Source organism: Antechinus flavipes, chromosome 5, assembly GCF_016432865.1.
Source record: "Antechinus flavipes isolate AdamAnt ecotype Samford, QLD, Australia chromosome 5, AdamAnt_v2, whole genome shotgun sequence".
NCBI lineage: Eukaryota > Metazoa > Chordata > Mammalia > Dasyuromorphia > Dasyuridae > Antechinus > Antechinus flavipes.
In genome coordinates, this window is record NC_067402.1 from 184,584,516 (window position 1) to 184,611,696 (window position 27,181).

The window sequence follows — 27,181 nt, forward strand, 5'->3', positions numbered from 1 at the left end:
TCCCTCCCTCCTTTCCTTCCTCTCTCTCTAAAACAGCAAGCAAGCTGATATATGTTATACTTGCACAATTATATTATGACAAATTCTTGATGAAGAAAATCCCTCTATAAATTCATAGCAGTTACTGCTCTGCACTTTTAAGAGTTTTAGAGACTTAGCTCAGCTGAGAAGCTAAGTGACTAAGAAACTCAGCTAACACCAGGGGGACATGACATTAGTGCTTTCCTTTCCTTCAGACATTTTAACATTAGTTATTTCTATCTTTTGTCCAGTCAACCAATTTACCTAAGGATTAGATGAAATCTCAGGACTATACATTGGCATTTTTCTTACTAATAGTGTTTTGGAACAAGCATTCTTGTGATTGCTAATAGTTTGCAACTCTTTTGAGATTTGTTTGTTCACATCTTTACATTTCTTATATTCATCTCATATCTGTATCTTATATAATTACATATTTATGCATATATAAATTATATGTATGAATCATATATCTGTATCTTAAAATAATTGCATTTGTTCCCTATATATCTTGGATATCAAATTATTATCAGAGCTATATGATGCAAAAACTTTCTCAACTGACAGTTTCCCTGCTTAATCTAGCACATTTTGTTTTGCAAAATCTTTTCAATTTTCTGTGACAAAAATTGTCTTTTTATATTTTGAAATCTCCTCTATCCCTTGTTTGGTTTTTTACTTTTCAGCTAAATTTGCCTACTTAGAATTTACTGTAGTAATAGTATAAGATGATGGTATAATGGTATATTGGCTAGGATGCCAGGCCTCGAGTCAAGAAGATTCAACTTGCTAAGTTCATATTTGGCCTCAAGACATTAGTTATATCACCCTGGGCAAGTTATTTAATCCTTTATTGTGTCTTCAGAAAAAAAAGGAATAAGGGAATTTCTTCTTCTCAAAATTTTAACAAACATTTTTAACACATTTCCCTTTTCTTTGCTATATTTAGCATTCCTAGAACTAAGCCAAAAATAGTGAGGAAAGGGGAATATCTTTGCTTTACTACTCCTTCCCCCAGAGTTATTAGAAAATTTTCTGGTATTTCTTCATTTGAAACCATTCTCATTTTGATTAATATGCATTATTTTGTCATTTAGTAAAAGTATAAAACTATGCTGTGCTTTTTAGTGTTTTAGCATAAACTATCAGAGCATTTTATTAAAAGTTATTTCTACATTGGTTGATAAAATTGATTGGAAGTTTAGGTTATTTCTGTCTTAATATGATTAATTACCTTTGTTATTTTGATAATTTTTAACTATTATTATTATGTATCATTATTGTAAGTAATTTACATGTCCTTTTATGTGTATGTTTGTGTGTATTTATGATTTTATTCAAATTTTTATATCCATATTCATTAGTGATATTGTTTAATTTCTTTCTCTGCTTTATCCTTGCATGCCATGGTATGCTAGAACCACCTGAAACTGACTTACAAGAGATAATTGTTAAATTTTCAGTGTAAACCTATTTATACCTCGGAAATCTGCAAATGCTACAAATCAGGTTTTGATTTATTGAGGGGTTTTAATTATTATTTCTAGACTTGAAGGTGATGGAGAAAAAGTTAATAATGCAGGATAAACTTGGAAATGTAGTATGTGTACTTTTTTCAGAAACCTGGTTGTTAAGCATTTAGCAACATACCACTGCCTCCATGATTTAGGTATCAGGAGCATACTTGTTTCATACAATATGTTGATATAATGTGTTCTTTATTAGTTACTATGAATAATTTGTATGTCTAAGCATTAACTGATGTTTAAACATTTGATGAAATTCAGCTGTAAATATATCTGTATCAGGTTGTTAAAATACCTTCACCTCCTCTAGCAGTTCCTGTATCGCTTGTTTGGGTTGTTGTTTTTAATTGTTGTTGAAAGGAAGAAAGGAAGGAAAGAAAAAATAGTATAATACTTTAAGAGGAAGAAAAATAAAAGTTATGATTTTTTTTCTTTTGGGAAAAGAAAAAAATGAGAAGAATTCTATGTGCCCAAAAAGAAGAAAGGCCAGTGAGAAAATTTTTCGTCATCATGTTCAGGGAATCATATTTCCATGGTTCAGGTGAATTTTAAAAGAGTTAGAGACTTTTAGTCAATATGGCTGCCTGAATGAAATATAAACTGTCAATTCTTTTATACTAGAAGACCCTGAAATTTACAAATATCAGAAAAATGATCAAAAAATCCAGTGACTTCTTCCACCCCAGAACTGCACAAAATGTTAGCCAGAAGTCTATGAGTTGTAGGAAAGCACTCCTGCCAACAAAACTATGCCAGTACAGAGTAGCTTCTGAACATAATAAGAGATGGGATACATGTAGCCTCCAAGGTCCAGAAAGAACAAGAGCAGACGGTTACCTCAAGGAAGTCTAAAGGGACCAAAAAGTCTCATGACAGGTAATTTGAAAGCCTGGAGAGTGGCAATAAACAACAATTTGTAATCAATGTGGTATTACAGGACACAGATCGTGACAGTCCAGGCCCAAGGGCTCAAGTTCCTAACACTGTCCTGAGAAGCCAGAAAGGGTCCTAAAAATTGATTGCAGTGAACCTCAAAGAACCAAAATGAACTAACCATAATTTAAAGCTCTCCAAAAGAAATTAGTAATGCTGCAAGCATTGCAAACAGATATTCAAAGAAAAAAATGAATTTTCCAGAAGGACTACATTTTTTTAATTAGAATCACAGGGCAAAGTATAGATAGAAAGGTTCCACTGGTAATACCTGGAAAAAAAACATTAAAAAGAGAAGACTAAGAATGTCAGAGCTCCCACATAAAGGAAAAATACTGCAAACATTCAAAGAAAAGTAATTCAAATATTTGGGGATAAGTCAGGAACATATAATCCCTTAAAGCTTCTAGTATAATGAGAGAAAACATTAGAACATCCTTGAAAGGCAAAAAATAAGCTTATAACTAAAAAATAATTTAATTAATTAATTTATTAATTTAACCTGAAAAGTTAAGAATTTAATAGTATAGAGTTTAAGTTCAGAAATTTTTAAAAATTCTCCAAAGAAGGAATGAAGAGAGAGAAGGAAGGAATGGAGGAAGGAAGGAAAGAAGGAAGGAAGAAGCAAGGAAGAAAGGAAGGAAAAAAGAAAGGAAGCAAGGAAGGAAGCAAGGAAGGAAGGAAGGAAAATAGATTCTGTTCTTCAAGGTTCAAGTGAAGGACATAGTTTAGAATTGAACTAGAATGTATAGTAATAGGAGATATTGAATTGAATGGTTATGTCTAGGGCAGGAGCAAATCAGTAACAGAGAAGAGTGGTGGAGCTTAATAGTTTAAACCTGTAACATCCAGAGCATTCATCAATGCTCACAGCAAGGGGTCTTCTGTGGCTATTTCAATGGGCTCTCTTCTGCATTCTCCAACCACCCCCTTTAATTCTAATCCCTTATTAGGACCGACCCTTCATTAAGTTTTTTTTTCATAAAATTAATTCAGTAACATTTTTCAATTCTTTTAATAACAGTGATGATTATTATACAATGCAAATAATGTGAGATATTAGATAATAAATTATATTAAACTATTCTTCTCTGTACATAGAACCTAACTCATTTGCAAATAATGATGTCCTACAAATTCATATAACATTGATTAAATGACTATTTTTTGCTAAGATATAATAACTAGCATTTATATCTCACAAAATACTTTCCAAAATTATCACACTTGATTCTCACTACAATCCTGGAAAGGTTAGATATTATTATTGTCCACATTTTACCAATGAGGAAAATAAAGTAAGTACAGGTTAAATGAAGTAAGCCAAAGGTCACACAGTTAAATAGTGTCTAGGGTCTTCCTTAATGCTTTGCTAACTCACTCTAACATCACATATCTTTTCTTTGCAGTTCAAATGTCACTTAAGCAAAAACCAGTTTCCCAATCCAGCATCTTTGATCCCTCTGGGTCTCCTGAAAAAGCTGTGGATGATTCTTTAGAAAGTGACTTTGATAAAGGCTCCTGCATTCAAACACACCTAGAAACTGATCCCTGGTGGATGATAGATTTGGAGTCTTCACAATCTGTGGAATTTGTGACAGTCACCAATAGAAGAGATTGTTGCCATGAGCAGATAAATGGAGCTGCAATACTTGTTGGAAACTCATCTTATCATGGTGGCAAGACAAATCCTAGGTATAAATCCAAGCTATGAATTCTGCCAAGAGATGAAAAAATAAAGAATTCAGTTATCATTGTTCATTCCCATTAATATTTGAGGTGTTAATTACATGCAAAAGCTGGAAATGAGGCAATAATAAGTACAAATTAAACATGCCATCCTTTTTGATTTGGTTTCCTGGCTATCTCAAGACCAAGAATATCTCTTTTTAAATTCTTCATTGTTTATGAAACTAAATAACTGAAGTTGATTTTAGCATAGTAATCCTAAATTACTCCCTTATTTCTTCTGTGTAACCAAATCATCTTTAAATGGCAGTTAAGAGTTGACTCATCAAATATACTTGTATCCTTTTTTTTTTCAAAAATTCCCAATAATTGTTGTTTCATATCCCCTTCCCACCATTTGATTAACAATTTTTCATGTTACCACACTAGTTTCTTTGCTAAGTAATAGCTATTCATTCAGCTGTCTACTATGTGCTTTATATTATACAGGATACTCTGTATAGTACAGGATAGATACTCTGGGAGACACAAAATAGTAAAAAATAAGATCCTAAGTTCATTGGTAAGATGACCACCTGGTCCTTCTATCCCAGGCAATGTCCTTCAGCAATAAAAACTGGTGACCAAGCCCATAGTAATCTCATTTTACAGCTCCCATAATCCTTCCTCTATACTATATACATGTATACTAGTATATACTATATACCTCTATACTAGTATACATGACATGAACTTATGTCATGAGCAACCAGGATATCAGGCCCTATACATAAATACACATGTTAGTCTTATGTATGGACATTCTAAATGGATCTTAGGGTAATGAGAGTCTCAGAATTAGAACTGAGTACCCCCAAAAATTAAGAGATGGGAAGGGAATCTCTCTAGACTAACAATAGCAATTGTCTTTATTCTTCCTAGGAGTTCAGTGGATAGAATGCTGGATCTGGATTCAGGAATTTCTAAATTCAAACATAGCCTCAGATTTACTGACTAGTTGTGTGATCCTGGGCACACCTCTGTCTCAGTTTCCTCAGCTTAAAATGGGGGTAATAATAGTGCCTACCTCTCAAGATTGTTATGAGGATGAAATGAGATAATATTTGTAAATCACCTATTAGAGTACCTGGCACATAATGGACATTTTATAAATACTTATTTCTTCCCTCTCTCTATCTCAGTCCCATGATTTTTTAGTCTTTGGATGCTTATAAACTTGTTAAGAATACTAACAGAGATTCAAAAAAAATAACTAGAGGGCATCAATAGAAAAAAAACAATAATGAAGGATAATGTTTATTAATAAGTGTTGTGATAACAGTGACTAAAGGGATTTTGAACATGAACCACTCACCAAGAAAGTCTTTTGAAAGAAGATAAAATTTTCTGCAATTTGAAGACAAGATAAGACTGGATTTCTGTAAAGGAAGAACACTAATGATCTGTGGCTTAGTAGAAGCAAATATCCAAAGAAAGAAATTAACTACCAAGGATAATGTAGTGAAAATGAGAGGACTGACTTGGTTTAGAATAAGAGGATCCTTGATAGGAAGTAGGTATTGAAGTTTAGTATTATATAAGAAATCAGGAGCAAAGGCCATGAATAATAGATTGAAGATTTCAGCTGGATGTTACCAGCTATAGTTTTATTGTAACATTTTTGAAAAAGGGGACATGTAATGCAAACTACTCAAGAAAAAAATAACTCCTGTGACCTATATTCCAAATGAATTGGAAGAAACAAAATCTGGAGGATAGAAAATTAGTTTGACTGCATTGATGAAGAAAGAATTGGTAGTGCCTAGTTAGAAAAGATAGAACAGAGAAATGTTGCAAAAGAAATGGGGATTGTTTGATAACTTATTAGCTAGGCTGAAATTATGGGCTGAGTGAAAGAGAGAAAAAAATAAGAAGAATCAAAGGCCATCCTCAATTTTTATGTACTTGGAGCACAGGGAAGATTCTGATGCCATTTCTGAAATCTGGAAACAAATTTCAATGAAATCATTCTTAAATAATTGATCTTATTGACCACAAAATTGGGAAGTTAGGCTTTTTCTTTTAACTCCCAGGTAATTAAAAAAAAGGGGGGGAAGTAATATTTCCTTCAAGAATTGCTTTCAAATAGGATTGGGAGTGGGAAGGAAAAGTGCATATTTCCCAGTGAGCTTCTGTTTAGCCTATTTTCATTCTCTACAAAAACAGCTTCACAAATAACAATCTCTTTTCTATGCAGATGTGCTACAATTTTTAAATTGGGTCCTGGCAAGACAAAATCTTTCAATTGTGGCTCTTTGAGGGGAAGATATGTTACAATCATCATTCCAGGAAGAGAAAAGTTACTAACTTTTTGTGAAGTGCAAGTCCTTAGCAAAATGACACAGTCTTCACCTGGCATTCAACCATCAAATCCTAATATCCCTCATAAGTTGTCCCGCCCATCAAACAAAAATACATCAACTCCTTTTGATAGTGGTACCCCAACAAAATCTCTTGGCATGAAAAACTACATCAGACCTTGTGGTGAGTATATTTTCAACAAAGCATTAACTAAAAGTTATTTGGAAAGGTCTTCAAAAATATTATTCAAAATTCAAGGCAAAGTTATTAATTGCCAATGAAATGAAAACCAATGCTCTGTTGAAGCTTCTCTTTCTATTTTCTATTTACTTGACTTAAATTTTTCCTCTTCTCTTCATCATCCTCTTTTTTCTTTCTTCCCTTACTTCCTTAGCTCCTCCTTTATTAAATATTTTTCTCAAATTCTTTATCATCTTCTAGTTTCAGTTTTTTTCAGTTTTCTCAAAACACTGTATTCCCAATGTTCATTGTTGAAACTAAATCAGGGATTATGGTCTTTACTTATAAGTAGCCTACATCTTTGACTAAGAAATCCCAAACTTTTCCTTCTTCCATTCATGTAATCCTATTATGATTGATAGTTAATAGTTCCATGTCTCACACCCCATCTCAACCAGGTCTCACACTTAATTGTCTTGTTAAAAGAAAGAAATATATTGAGCTTAAATAATGTTAAGCTTTAAAAATAATGGCACAGCTCTTTTGATTACATGGCAATCTATCTTATTCTGATACTATAATTTCAAAATTCACACACACACTTACATATGTTTTGTACTTCATGAAAAAAGCCACATGGATTTTTCAAGTGAAAATTTGAGAAAAAGAAGTATATATTTTCCAGACTATTACTTTCTAGATTAATTTAAATCTGTAAGTGATTTGGGATAGTATTAATATTTTACTCTATTTGCTTAGCTAAAACAAAGAACAATAGCCTCTAATTTGTTTGGTTCTTCCTTGATATTTATCAAAAATCATTTTGAAGTTGTGTTTTTAAAGGTCTCTTTGATGAGCTAATATCCATCCAAATAGCTGATATGTCTTGATATTATTATGAATGGTATTTTTCTTTATTAGTTTGCTTTAATTTTTATTAATGGTACATAAAAATACAGATTTTGTGGATTTATCTTATATCTATTACTTTGCTAAAGGACTTCATTACTACTATTGATTGTGTTGTGGTTGTTGACCACCTTGAGTATTTTGGGTATATAATAATTCTTATAGCATCTAGGTAGAAATGAATACTGACCAGTTCAAATCCTGCCTCAACTACTTCTTAGCTGTGTGAATTCCTATGGACTAAGGTAATCTTAAACTACATAATCTGCCCCATAGTTTCTTTATCACAAAAGATGTCTAATAATAGCACCTATTTCAGTTGTAGATCAAATAAGATATTACATATATGAACCTTAAGATGGAATTAATTATAAATAATTGAATTCTTTACAAATAGACTTTTTTCACTTCACTGACATGCTTATTCCTTAAATTTCTTTTTTATGCTTTAATGCATGACTGGCTTTTAAAAATTCTAGCAATTGTAGTGGAGAAAATATATCACTGTTTCATATTTTTAAAATATTAGTATCCTCTTAGTGTTTCTCCATCATATATAATGTTAGCTCATGGTTTTGAATATGTATGCTTTTTAATCATAACAAGAAAAATATTTCTATATTTTAGTACTAATGCAAATGAATATTGTATGTTATCAGAGGCTTTCCCTATATTCAATGTTATGATCATGTAGTCATTTTGTTTTTGTTGCTATAATTTAGTATTTTAGTAGTTTAAATTTAGTAATTTAGTAGTTTTTTTTATTATTAAAGCATCCTTGTATTCTATGTAAATATCCTACTTAAACATAAAAATCATTTGGATTAATGTTTTAATGTCAATAATCATTAATATATTAATACAAATAACCATATGAATAACAAAATATATTAACATATTTTCTATAACTTTCCTTCTCAGTTTTGAATCTATTCAATTAAAGGACCAAAACCATATATATTTTGCAGAAAAACCATCACCATTTTTCTCAATGTTTTGAAATAGTCTATATAGTATAAAAGTTGTTTACACTTGCATGTTTGACTTCTCCTTCTGAGATTGACTTATTTTAATTGTATACTTTTTATTAATTTGGCTATTTTATTCTTTTGTAGATAATCTATTTCTTTCAGCATCTCAGATTTATTAGCATGTTTATACAATGGAATTTTACTGAGGCCACCAGGATCTGTGTTACAGATATTTGCTTAGATAGATATAAGCTAGTTCACAATATCCTATTCCAAAAGGGATACTGCAATTTCTATTTGTGCACAGGGCAAGAGTGCAATGACTGGGTGCTCACTCTTCCACTCTTCTGTAACTATCTATTATATATCAGATATTTGCAATCTAGGGACTATAATAAAATCTATTTCCCAGATCTCTCTAAAAGGAGAGGTTGCTATTATCTTACACTCTTGGACAACTTAACTTCCCTTCCCCTAAAAACTTATCTAAAAGTCAATCATGTCTAACAATCAAACAATCCAAGCAAGTTACAGAGCAGAAATCAAGAAATTGGTACATTTTAGGGTAGACAATAGAACTATACAAGAGTAATAAACAAATTTTTCAACTCAAAAGCAAGATAAAATTTCAGCTCATTCAAGGAAAGAACCATTTCATCAGAAGTCTTCTCAGTTTCTGGGGGTTCCAGTGCTGAGAATGAAGGGACATGTTGAGGAAGACAGATAGATACATGTGGCTTTGAGAACTCCCATTAGCTATTCAAAAGTTCACACCTTCTCTCTCACTTCATCTCACAAACTCTTACTATTTCCAATTCTCTCTTTAAAGTCTCTCTCATCTTTGCTGTTTATTACATCTTAAGTCCAGAGGCCCCTCAGCCAATCATGAGGCATGCTTTCCTACATATAGCATCATATTGTCCTTTAGAGTATAATATATAATGATCTAAAACAAATTTCTTTCTTTATTTATACTCATAATCCCTCCCTTCTCATTTATGAATTTGATGATTTGACCTTGTTCTCTTTTGTTTTTCTCCTAATGTTATTGTTGATTAATTAGATTTTCTAAATAAATCTCATCGTTTCAGGTCCACTGCTATCACAAGGAATGAGGGCTTTCCAGTCAAGTATCAGTACTATCTTTGGAACTCCTAAGAGGGCTATTGATGGATCTTTGGCAAGTGACTTCAATGAAGGATCTTGTATTCAGACATTATCTGAGTATGAACCTTGGTGGATGGTAGATTTGGGTTCATCATACATTGTCGATTATGTTGCAATTACCAACAGAAAAGACTGTTGCCATGAAGACCTAAATGGAGCTATGATTCTTGTTGGAGACTCATCAATCAGGGGTGGCAAATTTAATCCTAGGTATGAATCTTTTGTTTGGGCTTAACAATAGATACATAAATTGATAGGTACATATATTATAGTAGGTAAATCCATTCTTATATGAACTGCAAGAGAAAATTGAAATGAAGAATTGTGAGAAACACACATGCATACATGTACATGTGTGATTTCAACCACATTTTTTCTCAAATATATTTTTAATCTTCCAAATGAAAGTGTCTATCCAAAACATGATGATCTTGTACCTCTGTTCTCTTGCTTCTTTTGTGTACATGTAGACACAATGAATGATCAGATGACATATCCCCCTAAATAAAAGCAAACTAAATTCAGTTACACTTGCATCACAAATAAAGTGAAGGGCTGGGCATCAATGAAAAGTCATCATGGTTCCACTATATAGAATAATTGTTATGTGCTCTTGGGTGCATATAAATGTGTCAGTATTTAAAGTCAAAAAGGAAATAAAAATCATTTCTTTCCTTGGGAACTTAACGATCTGACCAAGAAGACAATAAAAATTAAAATTAAAATAAAGAGGTAAAAAAACAACCCAAAGATTACCCAACACCACCAAAAGCATAGGGATCATTTTTATCTTAGTCATTATAACTCGCACTTAAATAAAACAATTAGGTTTATAAAACAGACCTGTGAAATAGATAAGTTAAATGTTAGTTTACCCATTTTATAGATGATAAAACTGAAATTCAGATAAGTCATAACTTGCCCTTGGTTATATAACTTGTGTCAAAAGCAGAAGTCTGAAAATATATATTTAATGATTATATGAATGATGGTGATTAGTCTGTAATAATTAATCAAAATAGCCAGTGCTTGTAGGTGATGAGTCATCAACAAATCTTTGGCAATGGGGGAAGAAAAATGTAAAGTTAGTACTTAAATAGCCAGCATTTATGTAACTCTGTAAGGTTTTCAAAGTGCTTTACAAATATTCATTCATTTTATCCTCATAATCTTGAGAGATAGATGCCATTATTATTCTCATTTTACAGGAAATTGAGGCAGTCAAAGGTTAAGCGACTTCCTTCCCTTACACAATTAATGAATCAGAGAGTGTTGTTGGTTGTCCTTCCTTCTCAAAAAAACCATGACATTACAGAGGTGATGCCATGTAATGCAAGTGAGTTGGATGTAAGTGAGGGAGCAAGGTCACCTGCCTCACTTTCCCCACCAGAGCCATCTGTGTCCAGAGGCTAGATATAGATGAGGACGACTGGCGATGGCCCTGGATGAAAAGGGAAACTTTGGCCTTTTTAAACTAAGGTCTTCAAAGAATCTCAGTTTGACTGAAGTTGCACCATTCAGTGATTAAGACTAGATAGCAATTGAGGCAAAAAATCTCCTCTTTCACCTAATCCAAAAAAAAAATCTAAATAAATACATGAATCTGGAAGGAGAATTTCTTGGGGTTTCTGGCCAAAGCAGAAATGGTTGCTATTTACATTCAATCTGAGTCACTCAGGACTCAAACAAGATGTGGTACAGTTTGGATAAGCTGCAAATTGATGGTTCCTAGATGATGGTTTCATAGTCTAAAGGTATTATAACAGTGTTTAACTGGCAATTAAATGATACAGTGGCTGGATCACTGGACTTATAGTGAGGAAAACCTAAATTCAAATCTGCCCTCAAACACGTACTACCTATATGGCCTTGAATAAGTCACTTCTTTTCAATTCTCTGATCTTTAAAATAGAGATAATGATAGCACTTAACTCCCAGGATTCTTAAGAGAATAAAATGGGGAAAATATTTGTAAGGGAAGAGAGAGGAAAGGGCACTAATCCATTCATAAGGAACCCCAGTAGGCCACATAATGACTTTGTTTTAAAATGTTTTATCATATTTTTTTTATTTTGTTAAATATTATCCAATTACATTTTAGTCTTGTTCAGGCTATAATTGAGAAATGTTGCTCCTCTGAGCTAAGTGTTGGACACCTTTGACCTAGACAACCCATTAAAAAATATTTGATTGAAGCCATTTCTCACCCTATACCAATGAAATCACAGGTTCTGTATTAGTAACTGTTATACATTTTTTAAAAAAAACTTTCTTGAAACAACTATGTATTTATATTAAAAAATACTACACATGACATCCCAAAAGTCTTATTTCATTTTAAAGCATTTTCTATCTTATTTTTTAAATGTAATACACTTTCATGAAAGATTTTTTTAAACTATGAATAAACCTAAGAAAGATGTCTTTCCATTGATGCTCATTGGTTATCAGTGAATCTAGCTCTGGTTTTCCTCTCTCACTTCCAGAGAATCTTTGTATCCACTGTTTATGCCATAGGGCATAAACTCGATTCCAGCTTTAAGGTACTTGAGCATAAATCCCTTTCAGGTAGCTTTTCTCAAATCATTGTCCAAATTAAAGGATTGCCTCTGGCTCTTCTGTTCCTATCTTATCAATGTGGATCTGGTTTCAGTCAAAGTTCCTAAACAAATGGTGACTAAATAAGATGGATGGAAACTTTCTTCCAATTCTAGAGATACTCTTCAGTAGCCTTCTTGCACTACTGGTTCAGCAATCTGGGTGATGCCATTATCTATTTCAGTTTCAGCTATAGATCAAAGATAAAGTTCACACACCTCTAAGTCCTACATTTGCTCTCAGTTCCCCTATGATTGATTATCTTCTTTGAATCAAAAGGAAGACATCTAGTAACTGCTTTGCAAATTGGCTTCTACTTAAAAAGAATTCCCTATTTCTGCCTATAGTAGTCTTCCAACACATATACTTTTGGAATACTCTGAAAAGAAAATGTAGTTCTCTTAAAGGGATCATGTTTCTAATCCAAAGATGGTAATAAGATAGACAGATACATATATACATATGTGTGTACATGTGTGTGTATATATATGTATACACACATACATATATAACTGTATCTGTGTGTATTTTCACATATATAACATACATGCACGTGCATGTGTATGTGCATGCATTTTATATTTTATGCATATAAACATGCACTTGTGTATGTCTAATGTATATATGCATATATACTTTATTGTGTAATGTGTGCATACATATATACATATATGTGTATGCATATTAATTGTAATATCTTTTTAAATGGTATGCAAAGTGATTTTTGTAGGCTTTACACCTTTCATGCTCTGAGTTTCTACATTTTAATAGAGGATTTTGGAATATTTTAAGGCAAGAAAGTCTGCCTAGTACCCTATCAAATCATATCTATACAAATTTAATCACCTTTGCCTATTCAAATAGCTGGCTCAGGACAACATTAATACAATGTCACATTCTATAGACATTGTGACTGAACAAATGAAACAGAGGACTAGATGGTAATTTGCAGAGGGTGAGACAAGGGGGTATGGGGAATCTGAAAAAGAAATGGCAAACCCCTATAGTATTTTTGCCAAGAAAACTCCATATAGGATCATGGAGAGTTGGACATGACTGAAACAACTCAACAACAATCATAACAAGGGGGATTCTGAGTTGTTAAAAAAAAGGGGGGGTGGGGAGAGATTTTTTTTGAAACAGACAAAAAACAGCATAAGAAAATTTGGGAACATAGGATGGAGAAAAGGTGAAGGAAGTCAGAGAAATTTTCCAAGAACTCTTGAAGGAACTGCTCTGTAGTTAGTGTCAGACTACCTAGATTCACATTTTGGCTCAGTTACCTCCTACTTATATAATTTTGGAGAAAACATTTGATCTCTCTAAGCCCCAGTTTTTATGTCTGTAAAATAAGAATATTGAAATAGATAATCTCTAAGGTCCTTTCCACCTATGAATTCTATGTTAATATTCTGAGTCTCTAAGCAGGAGTTTTCATTGTCAAATAGATAAAAAGCCCAGAATAAGAGAAAAAATTAACAAATGGAAAAAATTAATAAGAGTGAGAGTAGTTCTCAAGGAAAGGTAGAGGCCCAAAGAATTTTTGGCAACAAAATGGAAGCAAGAATAGGAATGTGTTCAAGGTCATATCGCTCCAGAGTAGTCAAGTTGACATCAATGTAGATTAGATATCATTATAGTTCCAATTTGACTTATTCCTGTACAGAAATGTGATGATACATGGATTGGATATCACTAAGTTTATTAAAAAAAAAAAAAAGTTGGGGAAGGCCCTCAGGCCTAAATAAAATGTTTCAAAATAAGAAGTTGAATTACTTTACCATTTTTATTTATATTGTATTCAAGATAATTTATTTGAGCACACCAAAAACTTATGTTTTCTCTTTAGATGCGCTACAATTTCTTCCTTGGATCCTGGAAGAACAGAATCTTTCTTCTGTGGGTCGATGAATGGAAGATTTGTGACTGTCATCATTCCTGAGAAAAAGAAATTTCTGACTTTCTGTGAAGTACAAGTCTTCGGCAAACTGGCTCCCTTTTTGCCTCATGACTTGCCAAAACTCATAAAGAACCTTGACAGACCCTTTGGTGAGTATGATAATAGCACTTTTAGCTTCACAAAGCACTTTCTATTTTATATGATTTGATCCTCACAACAAAGTATGAGGGAAGTAATAAATTTTTATGCTCAAATTTCTTATTGGATTCATTCCTGAAAATTCCTACAAATTATTTTACAAAATACTAGAATACAATAATAATAGACAGTCTATATATTGCAAAGTATTTTTTATATGTTATTTCATTCAAGCTATATTTTTTACAAATGAAGAAATTGAGGCTCTAAGATATTATGTGTCAAAATCAGAATTCAAACCCAAGTCTTTACAGTCTCTAAGTTCAATAGTCTATCCATTATATCACACTGCCTTTTTATAAATGTACAACATTTGATTATATTTTTTCTAATTGTTTCCAGCTCCCTTCAATATTTCAAATTCAGTAGGAATTCTCTTTCAGAATTGTAGTTATATAAATGTAGTTCACTTTCCTTTCTGTAGTTTTTCCCTCTTTTTGATAGCTATCAAGCCTTTTAGAAATCCCTAAAAATGTTTGCTTCAGAAGAACAGAAACCCTTAGTTCAAAGAAATGGATGCTCACACTAATAGAAAGCAATTAAGAAAACCCAAATTAGAAACATAAGGAATTAGGTATGATTGAAAACAATTGAAAAACTCAAATTATTATATAAATAATATGATAATAATAAATACTTAAATAAATAATAAATTATTTAAAGTAAATAACAAAATAGCAACAATCTTTTTCTTTGATTATGTGCTTAAACAAGTAACTCAAATAAGTTGGTCAATTGACAGTCATCTAGAGTTTTTAGGTGAATTTTTATGTTACAAATTTTAAAAGAGCTAAGTAGATAATGTGATTAGTTTCAAACTTCAATATGTGTCAGGTTCCTTATTTCTATTTCCTCACATTCCTTATCTTTAAGAAAACAACAGTATAATTGTTATTAATACAGAAATTTACAGGAGTATATGCCATTTCATGTGTAAAAGGAAAATCAAAATAAATAGAAACAAGTTTCATTAAGATAATAATAAGCAGGGGCAGCTAGATGGCACAGTGGATAGAAGACCAGCTTTGAAGTCAGGAGGACCTGAGTTCAAATCTGGACCTCAGACACTTAACACTTCCTAGCTGTGTGACCCTGCGCGAGTCACTTAACCCCAATTGCCTCAGCCAAAAAACAAAACAAAAAAAAAAAAAGTAGTAATAAGCCAAAATCTAAACTCTCTTCTGACCAAAATTGCTTGTAAAATAAGTTTACTTTTTTCTAATATGTTTTGTCATATGAAATAATATACTTTCCAATTGATCAAGGATATAGGTGCATGACTTCTCACTAATAAAAGCACATAACAACATATTTTTTAACTCTAACATGGCCCAACATAGGCTAAAATTTTCTTATCTTAAATTTTGGAACAATATTGCATGTAAATGAAAGATATCTTTATCCAACTTCTAGCTAGCTGTAAAGGCTAGAAAAATTCAAAATGCAGTCATACTTTATCACTGCACATTTCAGTAATGTTTATTGCTTGAATGATAAAAATTTTGGTGTCATCCCATGGAAACATTTAGTTAGAAGAGACTATTTCTGTAGGGATAGTCTCACATTGAGACAGAAAATTATAATTCAAGTCATACTTTTAAAACTCTAAATAATATATGACAATAAAGATAGCCTTGCAGTCATGTAATTTGAATATTTTTCTTAAGTATTTTTGAACATCAGAGTCTGTTGTGGTTAAATAAAACATAACAATGCAGACATGCTAGGATAAAACTTTGGTGAAGGCTAATAGTGGAGCCTGAGCAAGAAAGAAAAATAGGAAGGAATAACAACTCTTTGTCCTAAGTCAGTTGAAACACTATAGTTAGCTCAAGTATCTCGTAGTATTGAGAAAGAATAAAGGGGGCTCAGGCATCATAGTTTCTCTATTAAAGGAGCAATTGTCTTATTTATTACAAAATCCACTAGAGCCTTTGATTACAATCTGAAACATTAAAATCAAAAGTCAATTTTTTTAGAACATCATAAATATCCAGTGAAGGAGTTGTTTTCCTGATTTTTTTTCTTCCTTGTGCTGCTAATCAAACCTAAATTAACTGCCACTTTGCAAAAGTTTATATACTTAAATATTAGACAATCATTTCCAAAGAGAGAGGAAAATATTTTCCCAGATCAATAAATGTCTGAAACGATATTGTTACAAGCCTTGTTTGTGGAAGATGAATACTTTGGGCCAAAAACCTTTTACCCTTTAAAAGCTCTAAGAGTTGGAGGAGGCATATCTGATGTTTGCTTATCTCTTGAAGACACATTCTAGATAAAACCATTTCTACGTAATATTAAGACTCCAAGTTCTCCTAACTTGCTGCTTCACCTCCCACTTCCAAAGTTATGGTATTAGCATTTTCATTAATTGTGTTTGAAATTTTCCAAGTTCTATTTGTATAGTTTACATTTTTCTTTAGGTAATATATTACATAGTTTTTTTTTAAAATAAAACATACATTGGTTATGTTAGTTTTAAAAAGTTGGGGGTCTTTTCCCCAAAAGGAAACATAATAGAAATAAACAAGAGATAATAAAGACACTTTTCTTCCTAGAGTTAAGTCCATTCTGATACTGATTAAAAACATTCAAATTTCTAATTCCCAATCTAACAATTCATAGAAAAAGCATTATGAAATTCAGCATGACTTATCAGATATTATTCCCATTTTTTAAAAATGATTCCAACTATTTTTGATTAAGTTAATTATTATATTATACACAATAAAAGTTGAGAGAAGCTTTTCCCTCCATTTATCTATTTCCTTTTTTAAAACCCTGCTTAAAATTGAACATAGCTATTTATTGAAAACTCTTGCTTCTTCCAGAACTTATCAGAGCTAAGTCAAAAGTTGTTTACCTGTCTCGCTAAAATGATTACATCACATTTACAAGCAGAGATAGGAGACAACTAAATGGATGCTTTTGCCTGCAAATTCATTCACCCCGAAAGTATTTTTTCCTAGGATCCATACCAGGTTTTGAGACTTTATCTTTTTCCCTTTTCTCCCGGTTTTTAGGAAACATTTCAACTTAGTGAAGGAAATATTTTTTCCTCTGTTATTGTGGAAAAGTGAGCCTCAATTGTTTAACTTGAACTTTTAGAAAAGTATGTGCATTAATTTAGAGGGAAAAGAAAATCTCTACCTTTTATATTTTCAATTAGAGTTTTTAGTATTATTCTTTTTCTCGTGTAGTATCAAAGACACAGCCTCCACTGTCATTCTCCACGTCTCTGCCAAAGTGTAAGCTTATCTCAGATCAAAGAATTACCTCACAAGAGATAAAACTTCACCTACAAAAAAGAGGTTCCAGATGAAATAAGAGCTTGTCTCAATCTGTGGCTACTCCACCAAAGGAGACATGGTTGATCCCCTCAAAAAAAGGACTTGTTAAAATGGGAATTTCTTAGTCTGCCAATAATTGGCAAACAAAATAGAACAAGATTCCTCTAATCACTTAAGTAACACAAAAAGAAGAGCAGGGGAAATAAGTCATGAAAGTTCTTATGTTAGATGAGGAAAAATTTAGCTGGGGAATCTATAAGCATCCTTTTGAAACCACAAATGATTCTCTTTTACCTTCACATTGGTCCTGAGACTTGAAGGGAAACAATCCTCCATCCTCTCATTCAGATTCATACCATAAACTGTCATAATAAAGCTACCACTTGTTTCTATTTTAAACTATTAGTAAAAGCTTTATTAAAGGTGCACAGAGGAACAGAACTAGAATGTATTCATAGCAGCTGTAATTAACTGTACTTGAAGAAGTCTTTTTATTATTACTCAAGGACAGGAGCAAGTAAATTAATCTTCATTTCAGCCTTCTTATAGAACTTCAGTATTATAAACTAACAAAGTCTTTACAGGAAAATGCATTTAGAGTTGTAATGTAGGACCCCCAACAAAAAAGCAAACTCCTTTGGAGCTAGTTCACTAGTGGTATGGCCCAAGTAGATCCTAGGGCAGGGCCTTAAGAGTGGGTGGATGGCAATGTGAAAGGGCTCAGGATACTCTTGGGTGAGAAGGTGTAAAGGCCAGAAATTATTCTTGGCGTAAACCCATTGCAACACTGGTTATTGGCTCTTCAGACATCATCTTTTTTTTTCTTTTTCTTAATAAATAACAATGAATTTGATGTTTTTATTATGTATTTCAGGTATCAATAGAGCATTAGGGAAAATTTCTTACCAATCCAGTACTTTCCACCTACTTGGCTCATCTGACAAAGCTATTGATGGGAATGAAATCAGTGATTTCTACAAAAATTCTTGTACTCATACAAATAATGATTTTGAACCCTGGTGGATGGTAGACCTAACTTCAGAATTCATCGTGGATACTGTTATGATCATCCCTAGGGGAGACCGTTGTGTGGAAATGACAGCAAAGTATGAAATTCGAATTGGTTATTCAAACGAGAATAATGGCAAATCAAATCCCAGGTATGATTTCTCTTTGCAAAGTAAATGAATAGCTTTCATTTTCACTGTAACTTCTCAAGCAATCTTTTATACTATTCTCCCAGTACAAAAAAGGACCTTCCCAGGTACCAAAAAAATATTAAAGCCTTCCTTGCCCATCCTTCTGATTCTCTCCTTAAGCCAATCTAACATGAACTTTCAGGAGAAAATTTCTCAACTGAGACCAAGATTCATCGTTAATTTAGATACAAAATATTTCCAATGCATTTGTATATTTTAGCTCCTTTGACACTCAGGCATTGACAAAACAACTTTCTTGGGCCTTCCGGCTATCTCAGATAATTTGAAAATAGTACTTAAGAGATTATTCTTCTTTCTTTCCTCTCTTGGAATGATGCATACAGTCATGAGTCAAATAATCAGAAGTGATGTAGGTTATCAATTTAACTTTATATCATAGTCTAAATTATTGACATTCTTTATCTACTTGGTTTTTCCTGTGTTTATATTTAGGCCAAATTCTTTAAATTAATTATGGATCTCAGTTACAAGACTGCAATATTTTAGAGCTTACACACTATGTCTAATGTCATCCATAAGTAGAAGCATCTAGAAAACTTCACCATCTTTAGGATATTCCTCTTTACACCTGTTTTGAATCCTCTCCATGACAATGAAAAATACTTCAATAATGAACATTACCGTTTTGCTTCCACATTAATTATCATTAATTATTATTATTAATATCCAAAATATAATTAATTATTTAGTGTTGTTTTTCAAGGAATCTTGTTCAATTTTGATAAATGAGTAAATATATTTCAATTAGAGGAAGGTATTTAAGGTGTTTTGCCCTATGGAATCAATTTATCTGTACATAAGAGTACAGAGAGATCTTGCATTCTCTATATCTTTCAGCCAATTACATAAGAGTAAACATTTGGTCTCAGGGGCAGATAAGTGGTGCAGTGGATAAAGTGCTGACTCTAGAGTCAGGAAAACCTATGTTTAAATCTGACCTCAGACACTTCTTAGCTGTATGATTCTGGACAAGTCACTTAACCATGTTTGCCTCAGTTTCCTCATCTGTAAATGAGCTAGACAAGGAAATGACAGACCACCCCAAAAAAAAACCCAAATGGGATCACAAAGAGTCACATATGACTAATAAACAACCACCATCACAAATATACATATAAACATGTATACATATACACATATTTGTATACATGCATACATCTATGTATATATTTGGTCTGCTGTGGAATATCACTTATGGAAGCCTGCCTGTTCCTTTATAATAATCTTATCAATGATGTAATTCATATGTAGATTATCTCTTTTAAAAATTTTAAAGATGGAAATGTAAGCATAAGGAATACTGAAGCACTTCCTTCTCACCCATGGAACCCCAAAATAACTACCTGAGGTCCAAGCTTATCTGTGGACACACACAGAGGATGTGTGTCACATCCACTCAAACCCACAATTCACAAGTCCCTGTTGATACATTTACTTTTCTGTCTAGTCAAATAAGGAACAAGTAATAAAAAGCAAAGGCATCTTACTAGATTTAGAGCAATGTTCTAGTCTATTAGAATCATTTTGAATCCTAACTCATCCAGCTTTATCAATTGTCCTTCAAAAGTTTGAATCATATGAAAATTTTATAAGCATGAACAGTTAAACAGCACAGAGTTGAGTTCCGAAAGGGATTCTATTAGAGACCTCTTTCTAAGTTTGAAAAATCCACTATTTCTTTTTGAGCCTGGACATTCAAACAATTCCAAACCAACATAACTGTAGTTCATATTGCTCCATCTTCTAAGCAGAGATAGCATGAGAGATTTTTTTATCAAATGCTTTGCTAAAACCTAAATAAACAACATTCCCCTCATCTACCAGTGTAATAATACTGTCAAAATAGGAAATCAGCTTAATCTAGTATGAGCTGATTTGGACGAGGTTATGCTGGCTTTTTATGATTAACTGTTCAATTTTCTAAATGTGGCACTATTCTTTTAATAACATGTTTTCTAGCATTTTTCAGGAAATAAAATTCAAATTTTGAAAACAAAGAATATTTTGTTATTGTTCAGTCATGTCCAGCTTTTCATGATCCATTGAGGGTTTTCTTGGCAAAGATACTGAAGCGGCTTGCCATTCCCTTCTCTATCTCTTTTCTGTAGATGAGACAAACAGAGTTAAGTGACTTGCTCATAATCACACAGCCAATAAATGTCTGAATCTGGATTTGAACTCAGGCCTCCCTGACTCCAGGCCTAGTACTTTTATCAATTGTGCTAACTAGTTGACCCAGAATAATATTTACCATCCTACAGAAACTTTTCTATTTTCAACAGATCTTTCAAAAATCACTGACAACTCAATAATCACTTCCAGATTTCTTTAGGACCTTATAATGTGGTTCATCTCTTACTGATTTTAGTTACCTAGTTTTCTTCTGTAATTTCCAGTCCAAAAATCCTTCTTCTTGGCAAGAGAAAGAAAGAAAACAGAGTTGAGTCTCTCATCTTCCTCTCTCCATCTTTGATTAGCATTATTCCATATATCTCAATGACAGTATTCCTTCTCTAACCCTTTTCATTTTCCCAATATAGCTTTAAAAAACAAAATAAAAAACCTTCTTGTTGTCCTTAGCTTCTTTCACCAGCCTCAGCTCCTTCTAAGCATTAGCACTTTTTAAATATTTTAACTTCTCAGATAATATTGTCATGGTGCCAAAATCATTAACATTGCACCATAAGCTATATGCTTTTTGTGTGGACTTTGAAATAATTCTTATTTCAGAAAGATAACTTTACTACTACATGATCATTTTTAGGTGTGGAGATAAAGTCAGAATTAGTCCAGGGCAGAAACATATATTTAAATGTGATGGAATGCAAGGACGTTTTATAACTGTTACCATGCCTGAAGTGAAAGAGTTCCTCAGTCTCTGTGAAGTAGAGGTATTTGGCAAGCAAATCACCAACTCTGGTAAGTTTTTTTAATGAGGGGGGAGAGGAAAGGAAGAGAAGAAGGAAAGGAGGAAAGAGTCAGCAAGAGAAGGGGATAGAAAGAAAAGTGAGAGGAAAAGGAGAGAGAGAGTGTGTAGAAGAGGAGGAATAAAAAGGGAAAATACAGAAAAGGAAAGGGGAAGAGGGGAAGGAGACAAAAGGAAAAGGAAAGGGACAGGGAGAGTAGGAGAAAGAATGGGTGTGAGGATGTTTTGGAGAATATGGTTGGAGGATCCATTGCCAAATGAAGAGGGGGAAAACTAGCAAATTCTTTTATAATTATTCAAGATGATGTTTTTATCACTAACTAAAATATTATAATTTTCAGGTTGAAATCACACAATTTTTTCTACATTTTCATTTCTTATGGAAAGAAAGTTATCAATTAATTGATTAAAACCTTATTCCAAAGGAGCCACACAGGGGAAATCTCTTCGTTTTTCTTCCAACATCTACATCTAAGAGTACAACTGTATCTCAGAAGCTGATAATAGACATCAACTTTGCAATATGATTAGGAGGTATCTTTTAATCTGTAAATTCAATATCGGGTTATCCATATGGTATGAGATCCTACATTTCAGTTGCATAGACTTGGTATAGAATTAGTTTCCTTAAAATGTATGTCATATGATCCAGAAGAGGTAGTTGTGATAGAACATTTTAAAAAATACTATTTGTCATAAACACCAAGCACTCCTTTCTTAAGAAATTCAAAATTGTGAATCACCAGAAAAGGATCGATTTCATATGAAGAAATTATGTTTATTGGATTAGCACTCAAAGCATCATTAGAATAAGAGGATAGAGCTTCCCACAGAAGACTCATTTTGACCTTCCTCTTGACCCAATTGTAAATAACCTCAATATGTCCACATAAGCCAATGATCTACATTATTGACGCATGATGTTTCTTTAACATGTACACACTATGAAATTTATCTTTGTCCAGTTTATCATTCAATCTAATTGGAAGAATACTCAATAAATTTGTAAAAAAAATTTATATTAAAGTATTTAATTTTTAAATAAATATTGGAATCTAATTTTTTGTTATTAATATTTAATAACATTTTGCCAAAGAGATATATTTCCCACTTATTTTAATGGATAGTTAAAGATCAGTATAGAACAATAATGTACAAATGTTTGTCTTTGTAACTAAAATGTCTATACTCTTTCATAAACAATTATTTTAATTTGTAAGCCTTTAATTCATAAATGATAAAAAGCAGACATGGCCCTGCAGAGAGGAAAACGTGAATTGGGCAAAACACTGCTGAAAACTTCAAGTTCATGCTGAATGAAACTAAGCTGAAGAAATTGGATTTGGTTGTTTGTTTAGTTTGGAGAAGACTTCAAGGGAATAACACTAATTATCTGCATACATTTGAAGGACTACCATGTGGAAGAACTCTAGCCTTAATTTTGCTTACCTCCAAAAGAAAGAATTAGAAGCAATCAACCAAAGTTGAAAAAATATATAAAAATAGGCTTCATGTCAAAATAAACTCACAAATAATGAAAGGAAATTTTTTACTACTCTGTCTTGGGGTCTTAAAATAAAGGCTAGATGATGACTTGTCATCTATTTATAGGAAATCCTTTCTAGGTTTGGGATCATGGTTTACTCTATAAAGTCCCTTACTACATTGAAATTCTAAGATTCTCAAAATACCTTATCTTTCTTCCTATCTTTAGATATCATGTTGCTTGATAAATGTGTCCCTTCAAATAAGAACTAACTTAAAGTCTTAATTATTATTATAAGGTTTTAAGAAAATGGGTTTCAAGGAAATATATTTTTCTGTAAGGACTTATTTAAAAGCCAATTTTTATTTCTGTTTATCTGTCATTTTAAGCTCAATAAAATTATTTTTCAAATACAATCAGATGTTTAATTTTGCATTATTGAGAATATAGGTATTTGCCAACATATACACTCTATCCTTTCCTATGAGCAATCAATTGTAAACTTTTTTTACTCCACAAGTCCCAAAGCCATTTCATCCTTCCTCCATCTTTTCTGGACAGTAACTATGCTAATATATGCTCAATAGCTGAATCTGTGGTTAATGATAATTCACTATCTATCTCTTCCCTAAACATAGTACCTGGAACATGATAAATATTTATTGATTGACTAACATTCTACCTCCCTCCTAAAAGGTATTCTACACCAACCATGGAAACCTTTTCCTCTTTTTCACTGTTCATGGATTAGTTAATTGCACTTCAGTTAAATAGTGATTTCTCTCAGTAACTGGGGTCCTTGAACTTATCCAACACCACAATACTATGTTTATTTGCTCCTATATGATGTATACCTAATCTGTTCCACTGTTTGATGTCTTTTTTAATGAGTACAAAGTCATCTTAATGATTATTACTTTGTAGAATAATTTAAAACAGATAATAGACACTCTTAAATTTCCAATTTTTTTTCATTATTACTCTTGATATAGTATGAAACCCTACATTTCAGTCTCATAGACTTGGAATAGAATTAGTTTCCTTAAAATGTATGTCATATGATCCAGAAGAGGTAGTTGTGATAGAACATTTAAAAAAAATACTCATTATTGGAATCATGGTTCCCCATATAAATGTAGATGGAGGTTTTTGAATTGTGTCTTGAAAAAACAGAGACATTTTATAAGGTAGAGATAACTTGGGATATCCCAAGAATGGGGGATAGACAATGTAAATACACAGAGATGGAAGATGGAATGTTATATATGGGGAACAAACAGAAACTCAGTTTGACTGGAATTGCCAAGTACAAGAATAAGAAGGTTTAACATCCAATAAATCTGGAAATCTTGGGTGAGGCCTCGTCGTAAAAGATTTTAAGAATTAGAGAGGAGTTTATATTTTATACTAGAAGCTATGGAAACCTCCAAAGTTGATAATGGAAATCATATGATCAGATCTTCCCTATCACTTTGGCAGCCATGTATGGAATGGAATGGAGTGGAAAAATACGTGAAGCAGGAAAATCAGTTAGAAGATTATTACTATAATCTAATCAAAAAGTAATGAGGGACTAAACTAAGTTTGAATTGTTTGAAGAAATTAGGTGTGAAAGAGTCAGAGGTAGAAATGGAAAGATTTGGCAACTCTTTGGCTATATTGTGAGGAATAGAGAGGAATTGAGATAACATTAAGATTAAAAACCTGTAATGCTAGAAAAAAATGACAAAAGCTTTGACAAAAACAATAGTTTGAAAGAGAAATGTATTTGGAGGGAAAGATAATGTGTTCTATTTTGGATATATTCTGGATGTCTTCAAGACATCTAGTTTGAAATATCCAATAGACAGCCAATTATGTAAGACTGAAGCTCAGGAAAGAGACTGGAACTGGTCATAAATATATGGAAGCTATAAAAATAATTATAACCTAACCCCATCCTTCCTTTTCAGGATTCACATACCTTGTTCCCTTTTGTATATTCTTCTATCCAGTGACACTGAACTACTTGTTATTCCTCACATTAGACACTCTATCTCCCAACACTGTACATTTTTTATATTCTGTCCCCCATGACTAGAATGCTCTCCCTCCTTGCCTCTAAATCTTGGTTTCTTCCTTCATGTCTTAAAATCTCATTTTCTACAAGAAACTTTTCCAGGATTATTTTAATGCTACTATTTTCCCTCTGAGATTACTTTCCATATACTCTGTATATATCATATGTTCATAGTTATTTGCATATTGTCTCCCCTCCATTAGAAAGTGACCCCATTTGGGGCTTTCTTGGCAAAGATCCTGAAGTGGCTTGGCCATTCCCTTTTCCAGCTCATTTTACAGATGAGGAAACTGAGGCAAAAAGAGTTAAGTGTCTTACTCCGGGGCACATAGCTAGCAAGCATCTGAGACCAAATCTGAACTCACAGAGATGAATCTGGCTGACTCCAGATCTGACACTACCCACTGTGCTATCTCAGTGCCCCACCTGCCACATAGTAAGTGCTTAATAAATATTTGTTGATTAACTGTGAAGAGAGAGAATACCCAAGGCAGATCCTTAGGAATAACCCACAGTTTAAGGATTGTGAGATGGAAGATGAACCAGAAAAGGAGACTGAGCTGAAGGAGCAAACAGAAGGACTAAGGGACAGTAACATCATGAAAATCCATAAAAGACACCAAATCCAAGAATGAACAAATGCAGCTGAGACATCAAGAAAGATGAGAGAAAAGGACCATCAGATTTGGCAAGTAGGGGGACATCATTGGTGATTTTAAGTTTATAAAGTAAGAACAAAGTGTTGAAGAGTGGAGAACAAGTGGAAGAGTGCAGAGAGCTTTTCAGGGGAGTTAGACTAAATGAGGAAAGATCTAAGTAGGGCTGTGATGGAACTGGCTCATCAACTCCTGAGAAAGCTGATTATTAAATGTTCAGTGTGAGTATTCACACTTTTCAGATCAGCAAATGTTACAAATCAAGGCTTTATTTATTGACTGTCTAGACTTAAGAAAATAGAACAAACATTAATAATGTAGATTAAACTTAAAATGTATCCTGCTTACATTTTTTTCCAGACAGACATTTATTAAACATTTACCAACATACTTCAGTGTATAGACCCAGTGACTTAAGGGTTTTCCAGAATCTAATGAAAGAATTTTTTTCAGGATCAAGGAAAATTTTGGCATGTTTGAAGCCAATAGGGAAGAAAGCAATAGATAAAAACAAGTTGAAGGGGAGAGAGAAAAAGAGAAAGAGGGAGGAGAGGAATATTTAAGATTTCAATCTGCTAAAGTATCAGTGAGAAAATGGGATCATAGCAAGTGTTTCATAAGTACTTTTAATTTAAGGAAAGATGGAGATAGTACTGATTTTCCAAAGATTATGCAATCATTAGCAATAATTTCTAAATTCATTCTGGCACTGCTCATTTGTATCACGAAGTCTTGTGGGGTTCTCTGAAGTACATTCCTCTGGAGTAGATCAGACCTCCCTGTTGTTCTCAGATCAAGGTAGAGCAGTGTTAAGACACCACCTGAACTGGGAGTGACCAACCACCCAAAATGATCTCTCATTTGATAGTACCTTTGAATGTAAATCATTTTTTCTTGAAGAACAAAAAGCTTGTTCTTCATAGCACCTAACTGAATTCTAGGAATATACTCAAATGCATTTTTTTTAGTTGCAACAGTTGAGTGATTCCATCTTCCCTTTCTCTTACCTGTGGTATTTCAACAGAATAGAATACTCCTCAGCCTCTTCAAACTCTTTTTCTTCCTTTTCCCCTTCTTCTTCTACTTTTTAAAAAGAACATTTAATTCGT

General features: G+C 32.7%; 1 protein-coding gene across 2 annotated transcripts in view; it reads left to right on the top strand.

The window, feature by feature from the left end:
• LOC127539161 (uncharacterized) overlaps positions 1-22,917 on the top strand; it is a 53,408-nt gene extending 30,491 nt beyond the window's left edge. The window contains exons 11-17 of one of the 2 annotated variants that reach the window (XM_051963199.1): positions 3,890-4,175; positions 6,406-6,692; positions 9,661-9,946; positions 14,184-14,383; positions 18,600-18,885; positions 21,710-21,864; positions 22,213-22,917. In XM_051963199.1, the coding sequence (XP_051819159.1) occupies positions 3,890-4,175; positions 6,406-6,692; positions 9,661-9,946; positions 14,184-14,383; positions 18,600-18,885; positions 21,710-21,864; positions 22,213-22,217 (1,505 nt within the window). In that variant the 3' untranslated portion in view covers positions 22,218-22,917. The other variant, XM_051963198.1, reaches the window with a different exon arrangement.
• Positions 22,918-27,181: the final 4,264 nt, after the last annotated feature.